This window comes from Spea bombifrons, chromosome 3 (genome assembly GCF_027358695.1).
Source record: "Spea bombifrons isolate aSpeBom1 chromosome 3, aSpeBom1.2.pri, whole genome shotgun sequence".
Classification (NCBI taxonomy): Eukaryota; Metazoa; Chordata; class Amphibia; order Anura; family Pelobatidae; genus Spea; species Spea bombifrons.
In genome coordinates, this window is record NC_071089.1 from 66,376,789 (window position 1) to 66,398,582 (window position 21,794).

The 21,794-nt window shown below is 39.3% G+C and overlaps 1 protein-coding gene across 1 annotated transcript in view; it reads right to left on the reverse strand.

Annotated features, from left to right (window-relative positions):
* Window positions 1-21,794, reverse strand: part of RNGTT (RNA guanylyltransferase and 5'-phosphatase) — a 161,923-nt gene that overhangs the window by 15,131 nt on the left and 124,998 nt on the right. Inside the window, exon 14 of the mRNA XM_053460652.1 lies at window positions 5,802-5,868. Within this exon, the coding sequence (XP_053316627.1) occupies window positions 5,802-5,868 (67 nt within the window). The remainder of the gene's footprint in view (window positions 1-5,801; window positions 5,869-21,794) is intronic.

Below are 21,794 nucleotides of genomic sequence, written 5' to 3' on the forward strand. Positions count from 1 at the left end.
CAATCGGCGTTCCTACTTTACAGTAGGCACTGTGTATTCCATAGAGCTCTCCTGTCATCCGGCAAACTCAGGTTTGTCCCTGAGACTTTGGTGATTTACCACTCCAGAGAACACTCTTCCATTGCCTTAGAGTCGCACTGTTTTATATCACTTCAGCTGGTGCTTGGCTTTGCGCATAGTGATCTTCGACACCAGCACATCCATTTAATGAAGCTCCCAACACACAGTGCTTCTGCCGATGCTGCTTCCAAAAGCAGTTTGGAGCTCTGTAGCTAGTGATGCTACAAAAGCCACATAATTTTTAAGTGCTATGGGCTTCAGCACTCAGCAGCCCCACTCTGTGAGTGTGCTTGGTGTACTGCTTAGTGGCTGAGCTGTTGTTACTCCTAGACACTTGCACTTCACAATAGCGCTTACAGTGGAGCAGGGCATACATGTTATGAACTGACTTGCGGCAAAGGTGGCATCCTATGACAGTGCCACGTTTAAGGTAGCTGAGTTCATCAGTATGACCCCATTCTACTGCCAGTGTTTGTCTACGGAGATGGCTGCCTATGTGCCTGATTTTATAGATCTGTTGGGTGCGGCTGAAACACCAAAAACGCAATAACTAGGAGACGTGGCTAAATACGTTTGGTCATTTAGAATAGAAATATGCTGTAAAGTCCAGATTTATTGCATACCCTATGGAATTACAGTCCAAGGTAGATGTAAAACAAATACAAATTATAGTTACATGAAGTAATGAAGTAATATATTAAACAGTAACTAAACAAAACAGAAAATTAAATAACACACATTAATTCATATACTGCAATGTCCTGTTTGATCATGATTCTCTGCCTCTCAAAGTTCCTCGCAGGCAGCTTATGGCGCTTGCATGGGGTCACAGGATGTTATAACACATGGTCCCATGTACAGAATTGGACATTACAGACCAGTATGCACCACTGAAAACTAGAATCAGCATGTGTGCGCTTAGGCTGCAGCGGCAACTGGGTTCGGTGTGCTCCCTGCTTCTGCCACAGCATGCCCCAAGCCACACACAACTCGCACCTTTCCCACCAGAGATAATCAGCTCTGATTAACACCGCCTGTTATGGTGCTTACAGAAATAGCTGTAAAATATATCACATGATACAAAACAACTGTCGATACTATAGACTGTGAGTTTACGGTAATGGCCACAGGACATATGCTAGACAATGCTCCTTACTGTTAGAAACCTGGATGGATGCATAATGTATTGATCCACCTGCATATTTTACATATACAAATACTGTCATCTCTACTGAGCCAGGATAATGGCATTGCATGCTTAACCAAATCAGCAATGCAATAGGAGCATCCAGTCACGTACAAAAACTTGGCTCTTACAAAGCCATTTTTTTCCAATTCGCACATGAAAGTTGCATAGGGGTATAAATAAAGCAATTCTTAGAGGTGAACAAGCATCTGTTACAAAAGAGAAAAATATAAATAACAGTAAGGTGGCAGTGTGTATTCTACAGAATGAATTATGGCCTCTTTCTGCCTGTGGGAAACAAAAGTCAGCCTCAACAGTGTGTTTAAATCTCATCATTCATTCGGAAGTCCAATCAAGTTCTGCTCTCAAATCACGTTCTGATCTGGGTGCCTACAATATTCATTACTTAATGACAATACCATTAGGAAACACGCTCACAGACAGTCTGCTGCATGCAATGACTTTTATGTATTTATTTGCTGAAATGCTTATATATATTGTAGTAAATATACTATTTAAAGTTTATGGTATTCAGAAATGAGTATATATATTTTAGGAAATATACTATCTCTGTAAAGTTTATGGGATTCAGAAATGAGTATATATATTTTAGTAAATATAATATCTCTGTAATGTTTATGGCATTCAGAAATGAGTATATATAATGATTGGTTTTCTTTTAGTCAATATACTGTCTCTGAAGTTTATGGCAGTTAAGAAATGATTGCTTATATTTTAGTAAACATACTAACTCTGATGTTTATGGCATTCAGAAACGATTATAATAAAATCAAATAAGTGTACACATAAATGAAATGTAGAGATCCACTGGAATTCTAAAAGCTACCAATAATTAAAAAAATAATTAGCAGTGACCAACTATCCAAGTTTAGTTTACTGAGCTATGGGGATTAAACTTTTTTACTGTTACTTTCAATGATATATTTTGGCCTTGGGGAGGCTTTGGGTGGCAGGTCACTTGGTGGGGGCAGCACATCCGCCACATAACCACTGGCATATTGCTTCATTAGAAGTTCAGGATTGCTTGTCTACCTCTTACTCAATAGGCTCAGTGGGAAGATCAGAAATCAAATGTAATCGGCAATTTGCACTATGAAGATCTGTTCCTAGCAGGCATAGCCTCCAGATAATGCTGCACCTGTGCCACGTGTCCTTAAGAGTGGGAGGCTAGGGTACTACTTCATATCCTGGCTCCCAGTGCAAACTACTGGTTACTTTCACTATCAACAGTGCCATTATATTTCACGATAATAAATTGTCTAAAGGTTTAGGAGGCAATTCTCCCCAGGGCTGTGATTTTGCTATACAGACTGGTTTACAGGCACCATCCTCTCCTCTACTACGCAAGCTACAATGTAATAAGTTATACTGAATATGTGCTGAGAAAATTAGTGGACCCGTCTGTAGTGCTTTTGGCTGCTAATTTACTGGACTAAGTGGTTAGGGCTGTAACTGTAAAGCTGTCTTTTGTTTTAAAAGACAATCTAATAAATTGCAGAATTCACAACAATAGTTTAGAACACCAGCTGCTATAAATGTTATATGCAGCCTAAGACTGTACGTGACACCATGGAGGGTTTCAGCGGCTTATTTTTAGAATGTATGACTCAAATACCCATGAAATGAGCTCAAGCACACAGCGCGTTAACTTTTGAAATGTCCGCAGCTTTGCAACAGGCAGTGCTGTCTACCATATTTCTCAGACGAACATTCCTTTTCAACAATATAATCAGTCCAAATGCAACATGTCATACGTTTGCAATTTTGTCACATAACACCCACTCTGGGGATTAATCATTCCAGGGGAAGTTTGCAGGAGGGTTGTCATTTCAGCTCGCTCACTTCACTACATATTGCGAAAGGTGAAGACTGGCCGATTTCTCCAGCAATAGATTACTTTGTCGGGCCTGTGCACAACATATTTTGCTTTATTATGTACACCGATCAGTGGTTACTTTATGACCACCTGCTTAATATTGTGGGAATTTGGAGGCCAAGTCAACACTTTGAACTAGTTGTTGTGTTCCTCAAACCATTCCGGAGCCATTTTTGCTTTCTGGGAGGGGGCATTATCCTGCTGAAAGAGGCCAATGTGTGTGTTTTAGGGCACAGGGGTGCTAGTAACCCTTTTGTGGGTAGTTTGTGAGTTTATCAAAGCAGGATCATGAAAAATGTGGCCTTTTATCATTTGGACTAAACACTAAAGTGGTATCAAAGAAATCTGCCCTTCAAAAAACGATGTATAAGGGGGTAAAATGAAAAAGGGAAATCATAATTGAACAAACATATCACAAGAATGTTTGGGTTTTGGGTTATCCAATACCCCTAGTAAAACCGGAGTTAACCACATTTTGCTGCTGAGGATTTGGAATTAGGCGTTGCATTGATTTCATTAGTAAATAAATGACAGAAATGTAAAAAATTTTATGTTGTTTCTTCACTCAGGATTCTTTCATAGAATATAAGGATTTGGTTGGTCCTAAATATATGCAGCAATGCAGAAAAGGGGAAATAGCGTATTTGCTCGATTATAAGACGACCCCCCAAAATCTAAATATTAATTTAGGAAAAAAACAAAAAGCCTGAATATAAGACTACCCTATAGGAAAAAAAGTCTTACTAGTAAATATTAACTCATGTAATCAATTTTTTCATATTTAATAAAAGCTATGATTGAGAAAAATACATATTTTTTTATTTCCTTTTATTTGCCAACCTGCTCCCCCCAGTTATGCACATCTGCCTCCAAGGTTGCCACTCTGCCCCCAGAAATGCCTTAATCCCCCGTTATTTGCCACTCTGCCCCATGATATGCCTTTTAACCCCCTATATGCCAGAGTGGCATATAGGGGGTTAAAATGCATTTCTGGATGTATATATATATAACTGCTAACAGCAATCAAACTCCTACCAAGCCAAGGCAGCCAGTACATGCTGGAACCTGGGGATGATAGGAGTTTGAGTACAGCCTCCCTATGCCATGCTACCACCCCCCCACACACACATCCATGCTATCACACACACACTCATTCACAAACATTTAAATACTCATTCATTCCATTAATCACACATACACACACGCTCAAACCCCCCACCCCCTTACCGGAACTGCAGATCTCCCACTCGCAGACTTCTGCAGGGGCCCGGCTGTGCGAGCAACTTCTCTGGCCCCGCCCCCAGAGGAAGGAGGGGGAGGCAGAATTATGTGACACTCTGCTAGCTTCCTGCTGCTAATAGAAGAGACGCTGCTAGGGACCAAAGCAACGGTAAGCAGCCTGGCCCCAGCAGACATTTTTTTGAGGTCTAATTAGAAGACAACCTCGATTAGAAGACGAGGGGTATTTTTCAGAGCATTTGCTCTGAAAAAAACCTAGTCTTATAATCGAGCAAATACGGTAGTTCTCCATGTAAAAAATGTAACGATTCCTTGAAAAAGGATGAATTTTGTGTGGATACTTTATCGTTTTTGAACATTACAAAGTTGCCGGGTGGTTGATTCCACAGCAATGTGTTTTATTTTCCATTTTCCGTGTAGCTCAAGGCTTGCCACTGGTTCTGGCTGTTTAACTTGAAGGGTATATAATGTTTTAGCTCCAGCTTAATTTAGACACTTCTACAGAATTCTATATATTTTAGAACACATTAATAGTGCATTTTTTGAAATTTTATTTTAACGTGTGTGGATATTTAGTGTCTGGAGTGTGGCTTGGCTCCATTTATCTCTCCTGAAGTGATAACAGCTATAATTTAATGCCACTCTGTCTGTGTGTGTATCTGTTCAATGAATTCTGTACTTTTTGATCAAAAGCTCTCCAGTGCAATACATCTATAGAAATGTACCAAACCGCCAACTCTATCACCTAAAATGGATGCCAGGAATGATGAATCGGATCATATAGCAACTAGTTTGGCTGCCTGTCCCCTATCGCTGCACAGCAAAACGATTATTAAAGTCATAGCCAAACACAAAAGGGAAACACAGATGAGAAGAGCAAAAGCTACTCCTTTAAAAGCGCTCTAAGGTAAGATGTTGATCTTCATGTAAGGCAACATCAAAGCTTCAAAGTAGTAAAAAAGGTGATCAGAAATTTAGGACAGAACCCAATGCACTAAATAAAATACTAAAACGTGTCTGTCAGTAAAAGTGGGTTCTCATATATAAAGTCCCTGGTTTTCTGCTCAACGTGTAGCTGATGTTTAGCTGTTTTAATCTGCTTAATCCATACTTAGATGTTCAGTATGGATTAAAGTGTTTTTTTGAAGACTTTCCATGGAATATACATAGCCAAGCCAGGTATTTTCAATGTTTCACATCAGCATAATGCGACATATTTCTGCTGAGATACTGGGATTACAGTAGTCCATACTGATTGCAAATAGTATTTAAGTGAGGAGAGTTAACTGAAGATGAAAAATCTATGATAAGCGACACTCTGTAGTAATATATGTTAGTATATATATATATATATATATATATATATATATATATATATATATTACGATACAACGTTCAATAACTTTTTTGTAGACATACCTTTATTTGGGAAAAGGGGCGGTCGTAGCTTCCAACGTAAAGCAGTCCAACATTCTGAGTCAGTAACCTAAAAGAAGAATATAAATTAATAGTAAAGAATGAACTAGTTATAATTGTACGTTTAAAAAAAAAAAAGTGATTAAAAAATAGAAAATGCAAATAAATCTGTACTAGGTAACCACATACATGTTACTAAAGCGGAATTTATTATACGTCCAGCAGCCTACAAATAATACTTCTCGCCTTTAGGGAAAAAAACAATTAGGAACCTGTCTGCCTGTTGCGGAACATCAACAATTTATATAACAAGTGTTCTCAATTTATAGCAGCGAAGGAGAACCTCTACCAGCCTCAGAAAGCGCTGCGGAAAAAAAACAAAAGACAAGAAATCTCCCAGGCTGCAGAGGCGAGTAAAAATGGTAGCATAATGGAAGAATCTTTCTTGTCAGCCAGCAGGTACTTCATTCTCATGATAATATAGAATATGGGGCTGAGATTGCAGGCAAAGTGGAATTCCAATTCCCATTGATGTGCTACAAAGCTCAAACCAGACTAGGACTCCAGCTCCTTAAACTCCGTGCTCTGCATTGCTCACCACGCCATCTCCAAGCAACACGGAAAACTATATATCATCAGGCCAGTGAAATGTAATTGTGTGTGGCAATCCAGCATGAATCAGACAGCTGTTTCTTAAATGCATATTTATATGGGAACACATCAGGGTTTTAGGGCACTGCAGTCTACCGTATAACAAACCTAAAGGAATAACATATTATTCTATACGCTATCCTCTATCCAGCAGTTTTTTGCTCTAGCAGTGTGGGGATGATTTAATTACAGGAGCTGTTGGACTAAACATTAATTAAGCTCCCTCTGGTGTTAAACCAATAAATCTTGGCAGATCTGTTTATTTTCCTAATTAAAAAAAAAAAAGCTTGAACACAAAAAACAACACAAATGTATAAGATGGATGCATTTTTTTTTTCTTTTTCTATGGCAATAGCCAATCAGTGCCTGCTTTCGTGTCACATGAAAATTAAATATTCCCTGCAACACTTCAACATGATAAAGACGTATTACCAGGAAGGACATTGGAAATCAAGAGTACTAGAAATGACGGGTCTAATGCTGTATTTAGTTCTGAAGGTTAAAAATGAAACCACACGACAGTACAATAGCATGTACTTAGCAGCCTTAATTTGTATGACTGTTTTCATTTCAGGCTCAGTGACCAGAATGAAATTAAAGTAACAAAAAAAGTATGACATTTCAGATGCTGACATGTTACTTTCACAGCTTTTACAAATATTAGAATGGATTTACTAAAACTGACAATTAGTTGAGTCTATCGAGTATCATTCATGTTACCGATTTTAGAGATAGCTGGGTTAAAATGTAGGTGCTATGTTACATCAGAAGAAAATGGGTTAAGTGGCACGTGGCATACCCACGTCTTATACCCTGAATTTACCTCATGTTCCTTTAACTCCTTGTAAGACTGCAAGAAGCAGCAGCTGTACAAGGGCATTCTAATACATGCATTGGTAATTTGTATGCGTGAACAAAACAGAAATATAATAAAGGATTAGACACTGGATTATCTAATGTAGGATTTGGGTGAGCTATAAACTCAATTTAAAAATCAGAAACTACCTGCTTGTACTATAGAAGCTAGAGATCTTGTCTTACCCGATTCAGACCAGTGCTAAAAATACACATACAAAGGAAAAAAGAAAACCATAAAGGCATGATATAAAATGTCTACAAAGGTCTTTTCAGGCTAATTTGGATCAAATATCTGTGTTCCAATTAGTCAAAAACATTAACGGCATTAACAATTCTCTCTGAAGGTTTAATCACAAAAAAGTTTCAATAAGTTTTTTTTCAGTTACTATGGTAATAACCAGAGACTTACTTTTATGCCACAATAAGTGTTCACAACAAAAAATCTAAACAAAGCGAACCTGATTAAATATTTAGAGCTGGATGGGGTCTGGGCATTCAACAGTACATGGAATGATCTTTTTAATGCTGCATTTAGTTACAGAAGTGTTACATTTGACAGAGTAGGTGGAACAGCACCTTCAACGGCCTTGGGCTGTCCTTGTTCCTGGCACAGATTTATTGAGTGCTGAACAAAGTATAACAATAGTACTGAATGTATTGCCTGACTACAAATAACACTATTCATTTGAGAAGCATTTACCAAACTCCACTACAGCCCTGTAGGTGAAAGAATGGGGAATCTCCGCTAAACGCTGTACCCTTGTAACCTCATCAATTCTTAGTTATGCCCCTGACTGCACTGCTTCACATCCAAGAAAATCAATGGAAAGGAAAAGTTAAATGCAAACACTATATTGCAGGGGTTTGAGGAAATACAAAAGCCATTACACAAGTAATGTCCATTAAAAATCAACTAGTAGCCTCTAGGTGATCAGGTATAACGGACAACATTGTCAAACTACTGGGTGAGGCAGCCCTAGCAGAACTGGGGAGATTTAAGGGGGCCAGGTAAAAACGGGGGAGCTTTCAACATACATCTCACAGTGTATATTAAATAATATGCTGGAGTTTAGAAGTTCTGTTTGCAATGATGTCAAAGAGTGAGAAGTAGAACTGGTGAGCTGGTGTTGGCTTGACCCCAAAGCCAAGCTTGGCCTAGCTTGACAAAATGGTGATAACTGGAGCTAAGCTCACTAAAATACCTCCTCCCCTTTGGAGTTTGAAACCTTCTCAGACTTTCCATAGCCACGAACTTGGCTTGTACCACATCATGTTCGGCACGACAGCCTACTGAATGGAGTAGGTTGCCAGAGTTCCTCCCACTGGTCTATTCTATTGCAACTACGGTAAGTTTAGTGACTGCTGTATACTTTGATTTCTTTAACACCTATAATGTGATTTAGTGTTAGTAGTATTACAAAATACCAAAAATCCATTTTCTCTTTTTTCGGAAAGGCTGATGCCGGCTTATTGCTTTGAAGATTAAGAAAACAGATACATATTGGCACAATAATAAAACTATAAATACCTTAGTACTCAAGATGCGAAATCCAGATACTTTGTAAAATTACATATGTCACTTTATGCTGACTGGAGTTTCATGATGTCTGAGTTGAGGTTTATTGCTGAAACTATTGTAATCCTTCCAATTCTTTCTTTAAGTCCTAAGTGGCTCCCTGCCTAGCAGAAATCTAAAATGCCCTGCAGCTAGTTCAGTTAGAGTTACTGTTCGTGGCATATTAGTTTCTCATTGTATACAGTGAAACCAAATAAGCTCAGTATTAGATTATCATAACCAAGCGTATGCACATTCCCAATTCTGGTGCAAAACCATCAAAGCAGCGAGGATCCTCTTTCAAGTGAGATAAAACCCCCTGCCAGGCACCTTTACCAATCAAAAGAAAAAAATCAGACAAGTTTTATTAAAGTGCAATGGTCATCTCACTTATAGTCTGCCTCTATATGTTATTAAGGGTCACCTAGTGCAACATCAAGAGCTTTTAGATAATACTGGGCTTCTCCCATCAGTATTGCATGTAAACACTCCTTTCTCTTATGCATGTAACATATAAATGTGGATACTGTGTAATTACACAATGTACACTGTATGTGTCACATTTTGGAATTACATCGGTGCAACAACATGCCGACACTGGGCCAAAAACCTACTACCATTTTGTCACAGTAACAATTCTACAAAATCAAGTTGTGTTTTTTGCATGGAGGTTAATTTCAACTATGGAACACGATGCCATTTGGGGAGCGTGGGGTTAATTTCTCTATGGCTAACATTTGCTTTTCTTGAACACACCTAACACACTTTAAGTTATAATACTTCAGAGGGTTTACTACAACCTTCCCAACCAGCGTTTTATCTAAAGGTTACCTTTTGTACGTCTCTTTTGTTAGGATAAAAAAAAATGTAAAACCTTAGAAATTTACAATTGTCTAGCAATGTATTAACTGCCGTTAGTCTACCTGTCCTGTATGTAGCAATTTCTTGTGTGCCATGAAACGTTTGCACATAAATTACTGTACTTGTTTTCCCTTCTGTGTCTGCACTTATGACTTTTCCTTGGCTCAAACCATTAAATACACTTAGAAGGACAATTTAATGTCCCTGGAAACACTGTTTAAGAAGAATGTATACTAAAGTACTCTGTGAGCACTTTACTATGCATCCTTCAAAGTAAAAAAAGAAAACATTTGCCTGACCTAGAAGTTCCACCCCCTATTGCTGCTGCTGCCTTTTTCGTCCGTGGTCTGACATTTCTTGCCACTGATTGGCTGTTTGGAGCCACCAAAGCACTTTAATGGAAATCTGAATATGCCCCCACCCACAGCATTTGCAATCCAGCGACGGAGTGGACTCAAGCACTGGGAGTGGGTGAAGGGGCAAATGAATATTGGGGATTCTGCAAAATTCCCCAATGCATTTGCAAAACGAACACTGTGAAAATTTAGAGAGACCACACCGCTAAAATCACAAGCTGTGACCAGTTTAATTAATGAATAGTTTTTATTAAATTAATTAAAACTATTCACGGCTTGTGATTTTAGTGCTTCCGTTGTTGTAATTGTTTTGGAGAAATCTGGGTCTCTAAGTGGTAAAGTCAGCATAATCAATTCCCTATCTTCAAGTTCTCGCCCTTCTCCAGTCAATAACCAGAAATTTAACAGGGAAGGAACAATCTTGCACAATCTAAGAAAGGAAAGTTAATATGGCAGCTCACATGACAGACATAAGATCAGCTTTAACCCCTTCATGACCAATGAAGTACCAGGTAACAAGATGTCACTAGAGGACCAATGACTATCCCACGTTGCCACTATTGCGGGGTCACTGCAGTAGCCAACTGCTTCGCTGATAAAGTAAAATGACAAATACATTGCATGTAAGCACTGTCTCTGTTCTCGTCTTACAGAGACTTACTTGTACTAACATATTTTTTTCTGGTCCTACAGCACAAAAAGCACTGGTCTAGAAGTGGTTATTAAACATAGATTGTTTCTTTAGTGTACAAAACTATAAAGTTGTGGATTGAGTGTGTGTGTGTGTATTGGGTTGGTTGGGGGGATCTTAGCAGACCAGAAAGATAAATCAGTGTACGATGCTATCAAGGTCCTCATTTGAGTCCCTACAAGCTTCAACACATGGTATCCTGCACCTGACTAAATCCTCTGCCTGCTTTGCTATTGTTCAGAGGCTTCATTTTTATGTTGCAACATCTGAAAACCTGATTATTTTATGCAAAACGTATGGAATTTATGTATCATCAAGACAGAGTTCAAATCTCTCTAAATCAACATATTTTAGATTAAATAAAACTAAATATTCACAAAGAGCTCCATTACAAAGTGAATATTCAAGGTTACAAATGCAGAATGTTAACTGTGAATATGAAACATGTAATGTACACCAGCAGAGCTGTCCAAATCTAGCCATCGAGGGCCTTATATATAAGCACAGCTTTCAGGCAAGTGTATATTCACTTTTTCTTGTGTTTACTGTTCCTAAAGCCCACAAACCTTTGTGATTAAATACACAAGACCCGGGACAATAAGTGTTCGGCTACATAAAGAACTAATCTAAAGCAATACTACAGCAAGATATAATTCATTTGGCGAAAGAAGCAGGTCAGAGGACTGAACACTTACCCAGAAACTCTATTAGAAAGATAAATCATGTCTGCTCATTTACCTTTCCACCCCTGAAAGCCATGCTGATTACATTTGCAAGCATTTCAAACTAATACAACTTTTTCAAATCAACCCCACTATTTTAATAGCCTATTTTTTTTTTTAAACAAGCTTTTTTTTAAATCCAGATTTGAACTTATTTGAAAACAAAAAACGTTTCAGCAGAGGTATCCAGAGATTCGTATATATAATACAACCAGTCTACAGTTTATTTGCAAGGATTTTTAATGCATCAGACAGGGAATCATTACTGAGAAATTTTAAACATGGCAAATGATTTGATAATGTTCGAAAATAAAAGTAGCCCCCCTAAGCGCTTCATGCTTTGGGTGCTGTCCTAGAATGGGGGGGGGTGTCAGCGCATTCGACTCCTGAAATATACTGCTTGACTTGAATGTGATCTGATTTTGTATAAAATATAGAACAAGTTGCTGATTGCAGCGCCTCGCTACCATTATCATAGCTACATTCTCACTAGAGATACTCTGCTGTGACAATGTGAAAGTGAGAATTGTACTGACTGGGCAGAGCCAGACAAAAGACGGGAGTGCAAATGCACAGGGGACATGAAGAGCAACAGGAAGAGAACAAAATACATCTGATTAAGGAGGCAGCACAAAAACAAGGCTTGACGGTGGCCACATGACTGCGTTATTTTACATTTCTCCAGCAAAACAAAGTTATTTGACACTGTAACTACAGTTCTATTGAATATGTTTCTTAGGATTAATTTACTAAAGGAAATGTAAAGGTTTTATGCCAATTACCAGATGCAGTGAAGCTATTAAAACTTATCACACTGGTTTGGATCCTCCATTGTCACTGTTTTGCTACCATGATGTCAAAGAAGGTCATCTTTAGGACACCTTAGTTTGAACATACAAGAAGATCAATGCCCAATGGAAAAAAGATCAACTCAAATGTATATCACATAGCACTGACATTGAATAACGCTCTTGAATAACTTGACCAATGTCTGTCTTGTATATTGAGTATCAACTATGTATCCCACATAGAAAACATTACATACAATCCAAAGTTTACTGAAAGTGTTACTTTAATATAAGAGAACCAAGGCATTCTAAACCAGTTGCATTGCTTTCCTTCCAGTATTACAGTACATTACTGAAAGCCTCAAGGCCAGAGTGTGTGCCTGATCGGCGTAATTATACAGATCATTCAAATGTATGATTACCAGAAGTGGTCTTTGCAATTCTAGAACATAGTACAGTACTAGTGATACCAGTGATTAAGGAGATCAGCTAATACTATAAGTGACATAAGTGGAGAAATTAGTGAGAATACTCTGTGGCTGCTATGGTGCTTGGACTATGTTTACCACACACACATACATACAGACATACATACATACATACATACACTCTAACAGCATACAAAGACAATTACTCTATCATCATAAACGTGCACAACATACACACAAACTCTACCTCCATATTGTAACACACAATGGCTCTAACATCAGTGGCGGAACAGTGGTGGAGTTCTGCCAGTCAGGGGGGCCCAAGGGGTGCCGAGCAGTTGCTGAAAACGACCGCTCGGCACCTCTTGGGCCCCCCTGACTGACAGAAATCCAGGACTCCTCTGCTCCCCGCCGCTGCAGCTGCTGGCGCCGCCTGCCTCAGCGCTGCCCAGAGTGCAGTGTTGGGAGCGTGAGGCGTTTGTCTCGGGTGCCGGCGCTTCAAGCTGAGCGCCAGCATATAACGTCATATGCCGGCACTCAGCAGTGAAGCGCCGGCCCCCGAGACAAACGCCTCACGTTCCCAACACAGGAGTTGACGGTAAGTGACCTACAAAGGGGGGTAGGGAGGGAGAGGGTAGATCGTGAGAAGGGGGGCAGGGAGGGAGAGGGTAGATCGTGAGAAGGGGGGGCAGGGAGGGAGAGGGTAGATCGTGAGAAGTGGGGGGGAGGGAGAGGATAGATTGTGAGAAGGGGGGTAGGGAGGGAGAGGGTAGATCGTGAGAAGGGGGGGTAGGGAGGGAGAGGGTAGCTCGTGAGAGGGGGGTAGGGAGGGAGATAGTGAGAAGAGGGGGTAGGGAGGGAGAGGGGAGATAGTGAGAAAGGGATAGATGGGCTGGGGGGGCCCTTAACAGATTCTCGCACCGGGGCCCTGAGGTTTCTAGTTACGCCCCTGTCTAGCATTATACAATACCCTCACTCTTCCATCATCAGAGCAGCCTGCAGAACTATTCTTAACTTGCGCAGAGCTTTATCTTTAGCACAGCTCTCACTCTCTGTGTTGCTACTACCCGCCAGGTCACACAATGCTGTGCACCCTCCTATATGCCACTGTGTATTCCATGCAGGTAAACAATTATATGGGTGCAGGTTGGGAAATAAATCTTGTTTCTTACATTCCCACAATGGCTAACACACTTTGTGTGGTGTAGTAATATATAGAGGTAGACTGAGAAAACAAGCAATACCAAAGTTTCATTAGCTTATATTCTAGACAGTTATGTATTCTAGACTATGCTGGCAGCACCTGGAGCTACTTACTAGGAACTGCAAGCAGAGCTCCCTTGAAACCAGCCAATTTATACTGCAGATGTGCATAGTATTTTTTCCAGAGCAAATTAATGTTCCAGAAAGAAGGCAGGTGGAAAACAAAAATAGAGCTGCAACAACTAATCGATAAAATCGATAATGAAAATCTTTGTCAACAATTTTTATTATCGATTAGTTGAATCGATTTTATGGAATATAAGATGAGGGACTTTTCAGAGCAAATGCTCCATCATAGAAGTTCCAGAGAACGTGCCGGGCAGCAGCAGCAGCGAAGAGTGGCGTATCAGGGAGCAGAAGGCATATCTGGGGGCACAGTGGCATATAGGAGGGTATAAGGCATATCTAGGGGCACAGTGGCATATAGAAGGATAGATGTGCATCACTGTTTCCAAATCAGATTAAAAGAAAAACATGTGATAGAGTGGGAGTTGGACCTTAATAATAGCCAGAAAAAAGGCAAAACTACTAAACAAAAGTACATTTTTTTAAAGTTGATATTTGGTTAAGAGGTTAGTTAGTAATACTTCTGTATAAAAAAATACGATTTTTTTTTTATTAATAATTTGTGTGTTTTTATTTTTAAACTCTCTCCCCCTATCTAGGGCAGCTGTCATTGATGGGAGGTGAGGAGGCATCAAGTGGCTGTCATGATGGTTAGGAGATCTGATGATCATCAGCCTACTGTTGATCGTCTCTGCAGCAGTTTGAAATGCAGCAGTGCCATAACTGATATCAACTGACCTGGAACCCACGACAAACCAGGTACATCACTTGTTCTATAGGGACATTATTTCATGATGTACGTGGTGCATCATTTGCCACAAAGGGGTTAAGCACAGGTGTCTGAAGAGCTTGGTAAATATTCATAGCCGATTCAGGCCAGTTCTGTATAAATCTAATGTTGGCCCTTGCAGCAGACTGAACCTGACGAGTTTCCAAAGGCACATCATGCCACATCATGAGCTTCACTAACCTAACGAGTCATATTAATCAAATATAGAAGGCTGGAGAAATTAGCCAATATTAGCCAGGTCACAACCCTATTTCATTTCAGCTCAGCTAAGTGTCCACAATCAGGATAGTTGGCAAAAATGGGATTCATGGCAAATTAACCAGGCAGAAAAGAACATGAATGATTGTCTGGAGTTTGCCAATAGCATCTGGATTTGCAACAACATTCTATGGACAGGGAGTAGAACTTTCTGAGCAATATACATCCCTTAACATCTGTCAAAAAGCAAACAACTACAGGAAGCGGTTGATTGGAGTTCCTGCTGCTAAAGTTGGCATAGCAAGGCTTTGAAACTGATGGGTGATTACTTTTTTACACATTAAAACTGGGTATGACATACAATTCTTTATTAAAAAAGTTTCAAAATAAGGTGTTTTTTCACTCATGTTCCCTTATATATTACTTATATTAAGATTTGGTTCAAGATCTAATAACCTTCCTTATATACAGAAATGAAGAAAACCAGCCAGGGGAAAATAATTCTTCACACAAATGTACACCGACAACTCAGTGCCACATATAACATAATCTAGCAAAAACATTTTTACGTATAGTGTGAAAAGGGCATATTAACACATATAATCTCCAGAGAGTTGCATGGTTATCTTCTCAGATTAGATCCTAATTTGCTTTATGATTACAGAAACAGAATATTTTTGGCTAACAATAATAATGGTGACTCGATCCAGGACAGGGTTCAGCATCAAGGTGATGTGGCTCATGTGGCCAGGCTGGTCAATTAGTTACTGTGGACAATGAAACCCAAATCAAGTGAATATTAATTTACAATGAAAAATAAAACCAATCTACAACAAAATCTATTGTAGCGAGATTGAGTTAACATTCTACTAAATGTTGGGGGATGTGTCCCTATTTATATTGTAGACAATTTGAGCAATGCCATTTAGTTTGAATTTTATAAATAATCAGAATAAATAACACAAAGATTACTAGGAACAGAGTCAACTATTTATAAGATTATTTTCAATTCATAGGCTAGCGGTCTATAAAATATGTTTGATTAAAAACACAGCACGAGACATGTGCATGATTTATTTTCTCAATAAAAATGGTTAATATGTACAATGCAGTCCCTGTTTTCTGGTACTTATTAAGCAGCGCAGCAGCACGGATAACCGATGACACAATGACAATGTCAGCTTGCTCTCTCAAAAGTAATAGGGTATTTACTTAATTCTGACAGGGGGAAATAAATAAATTCATCTGTGATCATTTAGGCTACAGAGAATGTGTGACAAGTTAACAGAAAACACATACATTTTTCATCCAGGACTATTATCACTTTTTACGTTTTATTGGAGCTCACATTAGCACTGCCAACAAGTTTTGTTTTCACATACCCAATGCACCTTGGAATGCACCTTGTATGGCAGGCTAACAAGACTTTATATGTTAGTTTAGTGGGAGGGGTAGTTAGACAATACATAATGATTTTATTTATTAATATATTTGATTGTAACCTCACATTGAACAATAACCCGTACTAGATCAAGAAAAAAAAGCATATTTCAAAATTGTCACAGTTAAATTCGTGACTGGATTTTGTAGCGGGCCTATACAAAATAACATCAATGTGTACGTATGAGCATGGTATGCATACACATAATGCCATGTTTGAGGCTCCACAAATAACTAGATGCAAAACAGTCATGGTAATTGTGCAGTATTCAGTTATAAAGATGTTTTGGTTGAGGAAATCATTTGGAACATGTGGCTTGAAAAACTAAGTGCTTACAAAAGGCGCAGCCAGCTGGGACTTAACATCCCCATAGCTGTAGAATAACTATAGACAAATACACCGATCAGCCATTACATTATGGCCACCGACAGGTGAAGTGAATAACACTAATCTTGTTATCCTGGCACCTGTCAGCGGGTGGGATATATTAGGCAGCAAGTGAACATTTCATCCTCTAAGTTGTTGTGTTAGAAGAAGGAGAACTGGGTAAGCATAAGGATCTGATCAACTTTGACCAGGGACAAATTGTGATGGCTAGATGACTGGGTCGGAGCCTCTCCAAAATTGCAGCTCTTGTGGGGTGTTCCCAGTTTGCAGTGGTCAGTACTTAACAAAAGTGGCCCAAGGAAGGAAAAGTGGTGAACCTGCGACAGGGTCATGGGCGGCCAAGGCTCATAGATACTTGGGGGGTGAAGGCTGGCCCGTGTGGTCAAATCCAACAGACGAGCTACTATAGCTCAAATTGCTGAAAAAAAGTTAATGCTGGTTCTGGTAGAAAGGTGTCAGAACACACACTGTGTCACAGTTTGTTGCCTATGGGGCTGGGTAGCCACAGACCAGGCAGGATGTCCATGCTGACCCCTGTCCACTGCCGGAAGCATCTATAATGGGCATGTGAGCATAAGAACTGGACTACAAGGCAATGAAAGAAGGTGACCTGGTCCGGTGAATCATGTTTTCTTTTACATCACGTGGATGGCCGGGTGCGCGTGTGTGTCGCTTACCTGGAGAACACATACATTGATGGAAGACCCCACCTCGCAACTTACAGGACTTAAAGAGTCTGCTGCAAACGTCTTGGTGCCAGATCCCACAGCCCACCATCAGGTCTAGTGGAGTCCATACCTCAATGGGTCAGGGATCATTTGGTGGCAAAAGGGGGAGCTACACAATATCATGTTACTATTATGAACTAGCATATGAACTAGCAAAATTACATGCATTTTTTCTCACTCGCTCTGCTATGCCTCTGTTTTTTCCTTCTTCCCAACACTATCAGTTTCTTTCTTCACTACCTATGATTTTTCAGTTTATCCCACCAAGCACCATCGTGCAGCTCCTTTCTCTCTTGCTGTGCACAACACTTTTCTTCAGTCCTCTCCTCTAAGCACACAAGACAATTGGGCAGAGCTTTGCTTTAAATTCTTTGTTACATGGGGTGGGGCATAAAGCAAAGATCCAATCATAGCGAACCTAACTTTAAGCCCCGCCAAGAACAACATTTCCAACAATAAGAAGGCTTTAAGGTGACACTTTTTTACCCAACAATATGTCCACAACGCCTTTATCAAAAAAGGTATAAAATTGTCAAATAAGACAAGAGAGAGGAGAATTACTGAGATTGTAAAAGGGCCATTATATAGCAAATTGAAGTATTACACACAGATATTAAAAGAAAGAAAAAAAAGTGTGAATGTGTAAAACACATAAGGAAACTTGGCTCCACATACTATTACAAAAGTGCCATTTTGGAATTTATCTACATACCATACGGAGCCACAAGTCACCCTAATACAATACATGATAAAACCATTAGCAGCAGAATAGGTGGGCTTGCAAAATATATAGAAATCTGTTCTGTAGCATCCATGCCCAACAAATTCACAGAATCCATTGGTAGAATTTCTAATTCACATGGTGTGGATTTAAAAAATACACGACAAATATATGATGTATTCTTTACCTCAATACAATATCATTTGCACAGCTTTGCTTACGCAGCTTTGGTAGGTGTCATCAAGTTGACCTATTCTATTTCTTTTTACAATGTTTTCTGGGTAGAACAGCTTAATTAATTAGATTTATCATCCATCCGTGCTCTGCACGATTTTCTACATGTAGATGAACTGAAAAAACAATGTGTTGCTGTTGCTAGCAAGGGAGGGACTAGTGAGAAAACTTTCCTTGTATTTCAGATCAGCAATCTAACAGCATTTCTGTGGCAAAAAGGGAGTGGAAGTAATAATACAGAAAATTTCTAAACAATTCCCCTCGCAACTCTGCAATTTGTATGTATGTTTTATTGCTAATCCACAAAAGAGAAATCAACCGTATCTGTTATACTACACACAAGGGAGAAATGAATGATGGAACTGCGCCGGAGAAAGAAAGAAAAAACCCCAAGAACACTAAAAAAAAATAAGTGCGTGTATATTCTTTACATACAGCTAATGTAACGAGAGCCAGAGTTCACCGTGACCTTTCAGATTTGAAAATGAAACAGATAACCACCTCCTATGACTCAAAAAGAATTCTCATATCTTTTATTAGCGGCAAACACTACTGGCAACACGGGATTAAAGTCACAGTGCTACTGAAGAATAAACATAGATGCTAAATTTTCTCCGAATTAAAAAAGGGGAAAATGAAAAGATCAGAAGGCTCAGTCATCCCTCAAAAGAAAAAACCCCCAAGGAATCAGAAATCAAGCACCGCAGTCGCATTGATAAAGCCAGACATGAAAGGCATCCAGACCTCTGAAGAATGATCACAGTGCTAGAGAAAGAAAGCACATACTAGGTGATTCAACGGCGGCATCAGAAAGCTGCATCACCCCAGTGACATGCCGTATGTTACACAAAAACACTACAATTAGTATTCTTGCTGTTGAAACTCTCTTTGTACATCAAATGACTACATTGTTTCAGTTTATATTAAAGATCCACAATGAAAACGCCACACGACGCAAAAGTTGGATCTACTGTTCATGCCTTGAGAATGGGATACTCCAACATTAGTGATGGTATGTAGGCGCAGCCATTATATGCGCGCGGTGATATAATACCAGTGCACCGAACCATTTTCTACCGCTTTTATCACAAATGCACACACATACTGTTCAACCAAGGTACTGTGCCAGCAAAGTTTATAAAAACAAGAGACTTGGACAGCAGGTAAGAACCATCCGACCCATCTCTTCTGCCCATTTTCCCTTGCGTAAAAGGTTCTAATAATAATTAAATGATTAATTTGTGCCCCTGACTATCTAGTTTAAGACTGACCTCTGTTCTCCACTTTAAAATAAACAGAGCACTCTGTCTGCTGCTGTTGTAGGCCAACAGATGGCTTAAAATCCAGGTTTTTTGGAATGTTTGGGAGTTTAAGCAGCTATGAGGTTTGTCTTAAAGAGAAAGTCATAGCACATTCATCTTTCCATGCACGGTTGCTACACAGCAGGTCAGTCTGCAGCACACCCAGTGTACCCGAGTAAACTTACATTAATATAGACGTGGAGTAACTGGTGATGCCAATAACATGACAGCCTTTGAGGGCAGGGGGTCTGAGCGACAATGTGTATGCTATCCACAACTCACAGTCATTAACAAGAGTTATGGTTATTCGACCAACAGCATAAGTGAAACAGTATTTTTCTACAGGAAAGATAAGAAAATCAACATTATTTCACAATGGGGCCTCTTTGAAATGCTTGAAGCAAAGACAAGAGAAATTGCCGCACGGGTATTTTAGCACAGGCATAAAACAGGACACCCGCAGTAATTTCTGGTAATAACTGAAACAGAGGCAGAAGGTGTTATAAAACACTCTGCTTAGCGGCGTCCATGTAATTCATGAGAAACGCAGACATCGTTCTATTATAAAGAAACTGCAGATATACTATTTAAAAAGTCATTTAATGCTGCTTTATTAGCACGCTGCGCTAGAGGTAAAAGAAGCCAATAAACCTCAGTCAGGTGATTTCTCCGCATTTTACTGTGAATCAATACCACCTGCAATTTCTCTTATTAATATATCTTACAAATGTTTATTGTTTTTCTCCTCTTCTTCAGAACCATGTAGTGACCGAGGCAAGATCAAGAGATCATTTCTTCCTGCAGAGGTTATGTGTACACATCATACTGTGAAGACATGAAGAATAATGCTCCGCTGTTGGATCGCCACTGTTCGAGATGCATTGTGCAAATCAAATTGTAATGCAATTATGAAACCATTTAAAAGACTGTGTTAACATAATGGGACGTGCAAAAAAGTAACAAACAGAAAAAAGTAGGTTGGGGTAGGTACAATCACAAAATTCTGTGCTCCATATCACTTTTTCCCTTTCTCGTTCTAACGAGATATCAGCTGAAACACACATGGCCATCACTGGATTCCATAACCTGTTCTTGCTTGACAATGGGCAACATTCATTTTCCATCTTTTAATTGTAATTATCAAGGGTGATAAGCACTTCCGTATCTGACTTGACCTTTCAAACATGGTCCATATCAGAAGATTTTAAAGGTATACCTATGCATTTTAAAGGTATGCACATGCATTGCACTTGTTAAAATATTGAGAATGCAATAATACCCTCTTAATGCACAGGTCAACTCACATCAGAAAGTAAACATGCAAGAAAATGTACCTATGGTGCCAGTATTCTCCAAGGACTCAAGCTGTATGCGATTACAGAAAACAGTACTAAGCTATTTCACTGTTAACTATGCATAACAGCATCTGTTCCAATATCAGTAACAAGCAGAGGCCAGTGTGGCATACATCAAGCAAGCAAAATGAAATCAATATAGATTGAGTTAAGATATACGCTTGCTATCTATTATAAAAGATTGTTTTAAAACGAACAGGAAGCAGAGGATGTATTTCTCGGCTGTGTGCTCTGTGCCGAAAGTTAGATGATAATCTATGGGAAGTGTGTGCTTGGACTGCAGATATCTGGGAATACAAGTGCACTGCTAAGGAAGGTTGTGGCAATTTTTTTTGATAGGGCCAGAAGAAAAGTAATATGTATAACCCATACTTGTCGGTTGGAAGAGTGGACCACAGTGCACACTTAAAGCAATAACTTAATAAATGAATAATAAATGAATACAAACATTTACCGAAAACATGTTATATCTCCCAGATGCCACTCTTTAGGTGCGTAAAAGGGGTATAGAAGCACAGAATATGACGGCAGATAGTCTGCCCACTTTTTGTAAGGACTCAAACCCCAATTAGTTACTAGTCCTGTCCCAGAATCAAGATAGG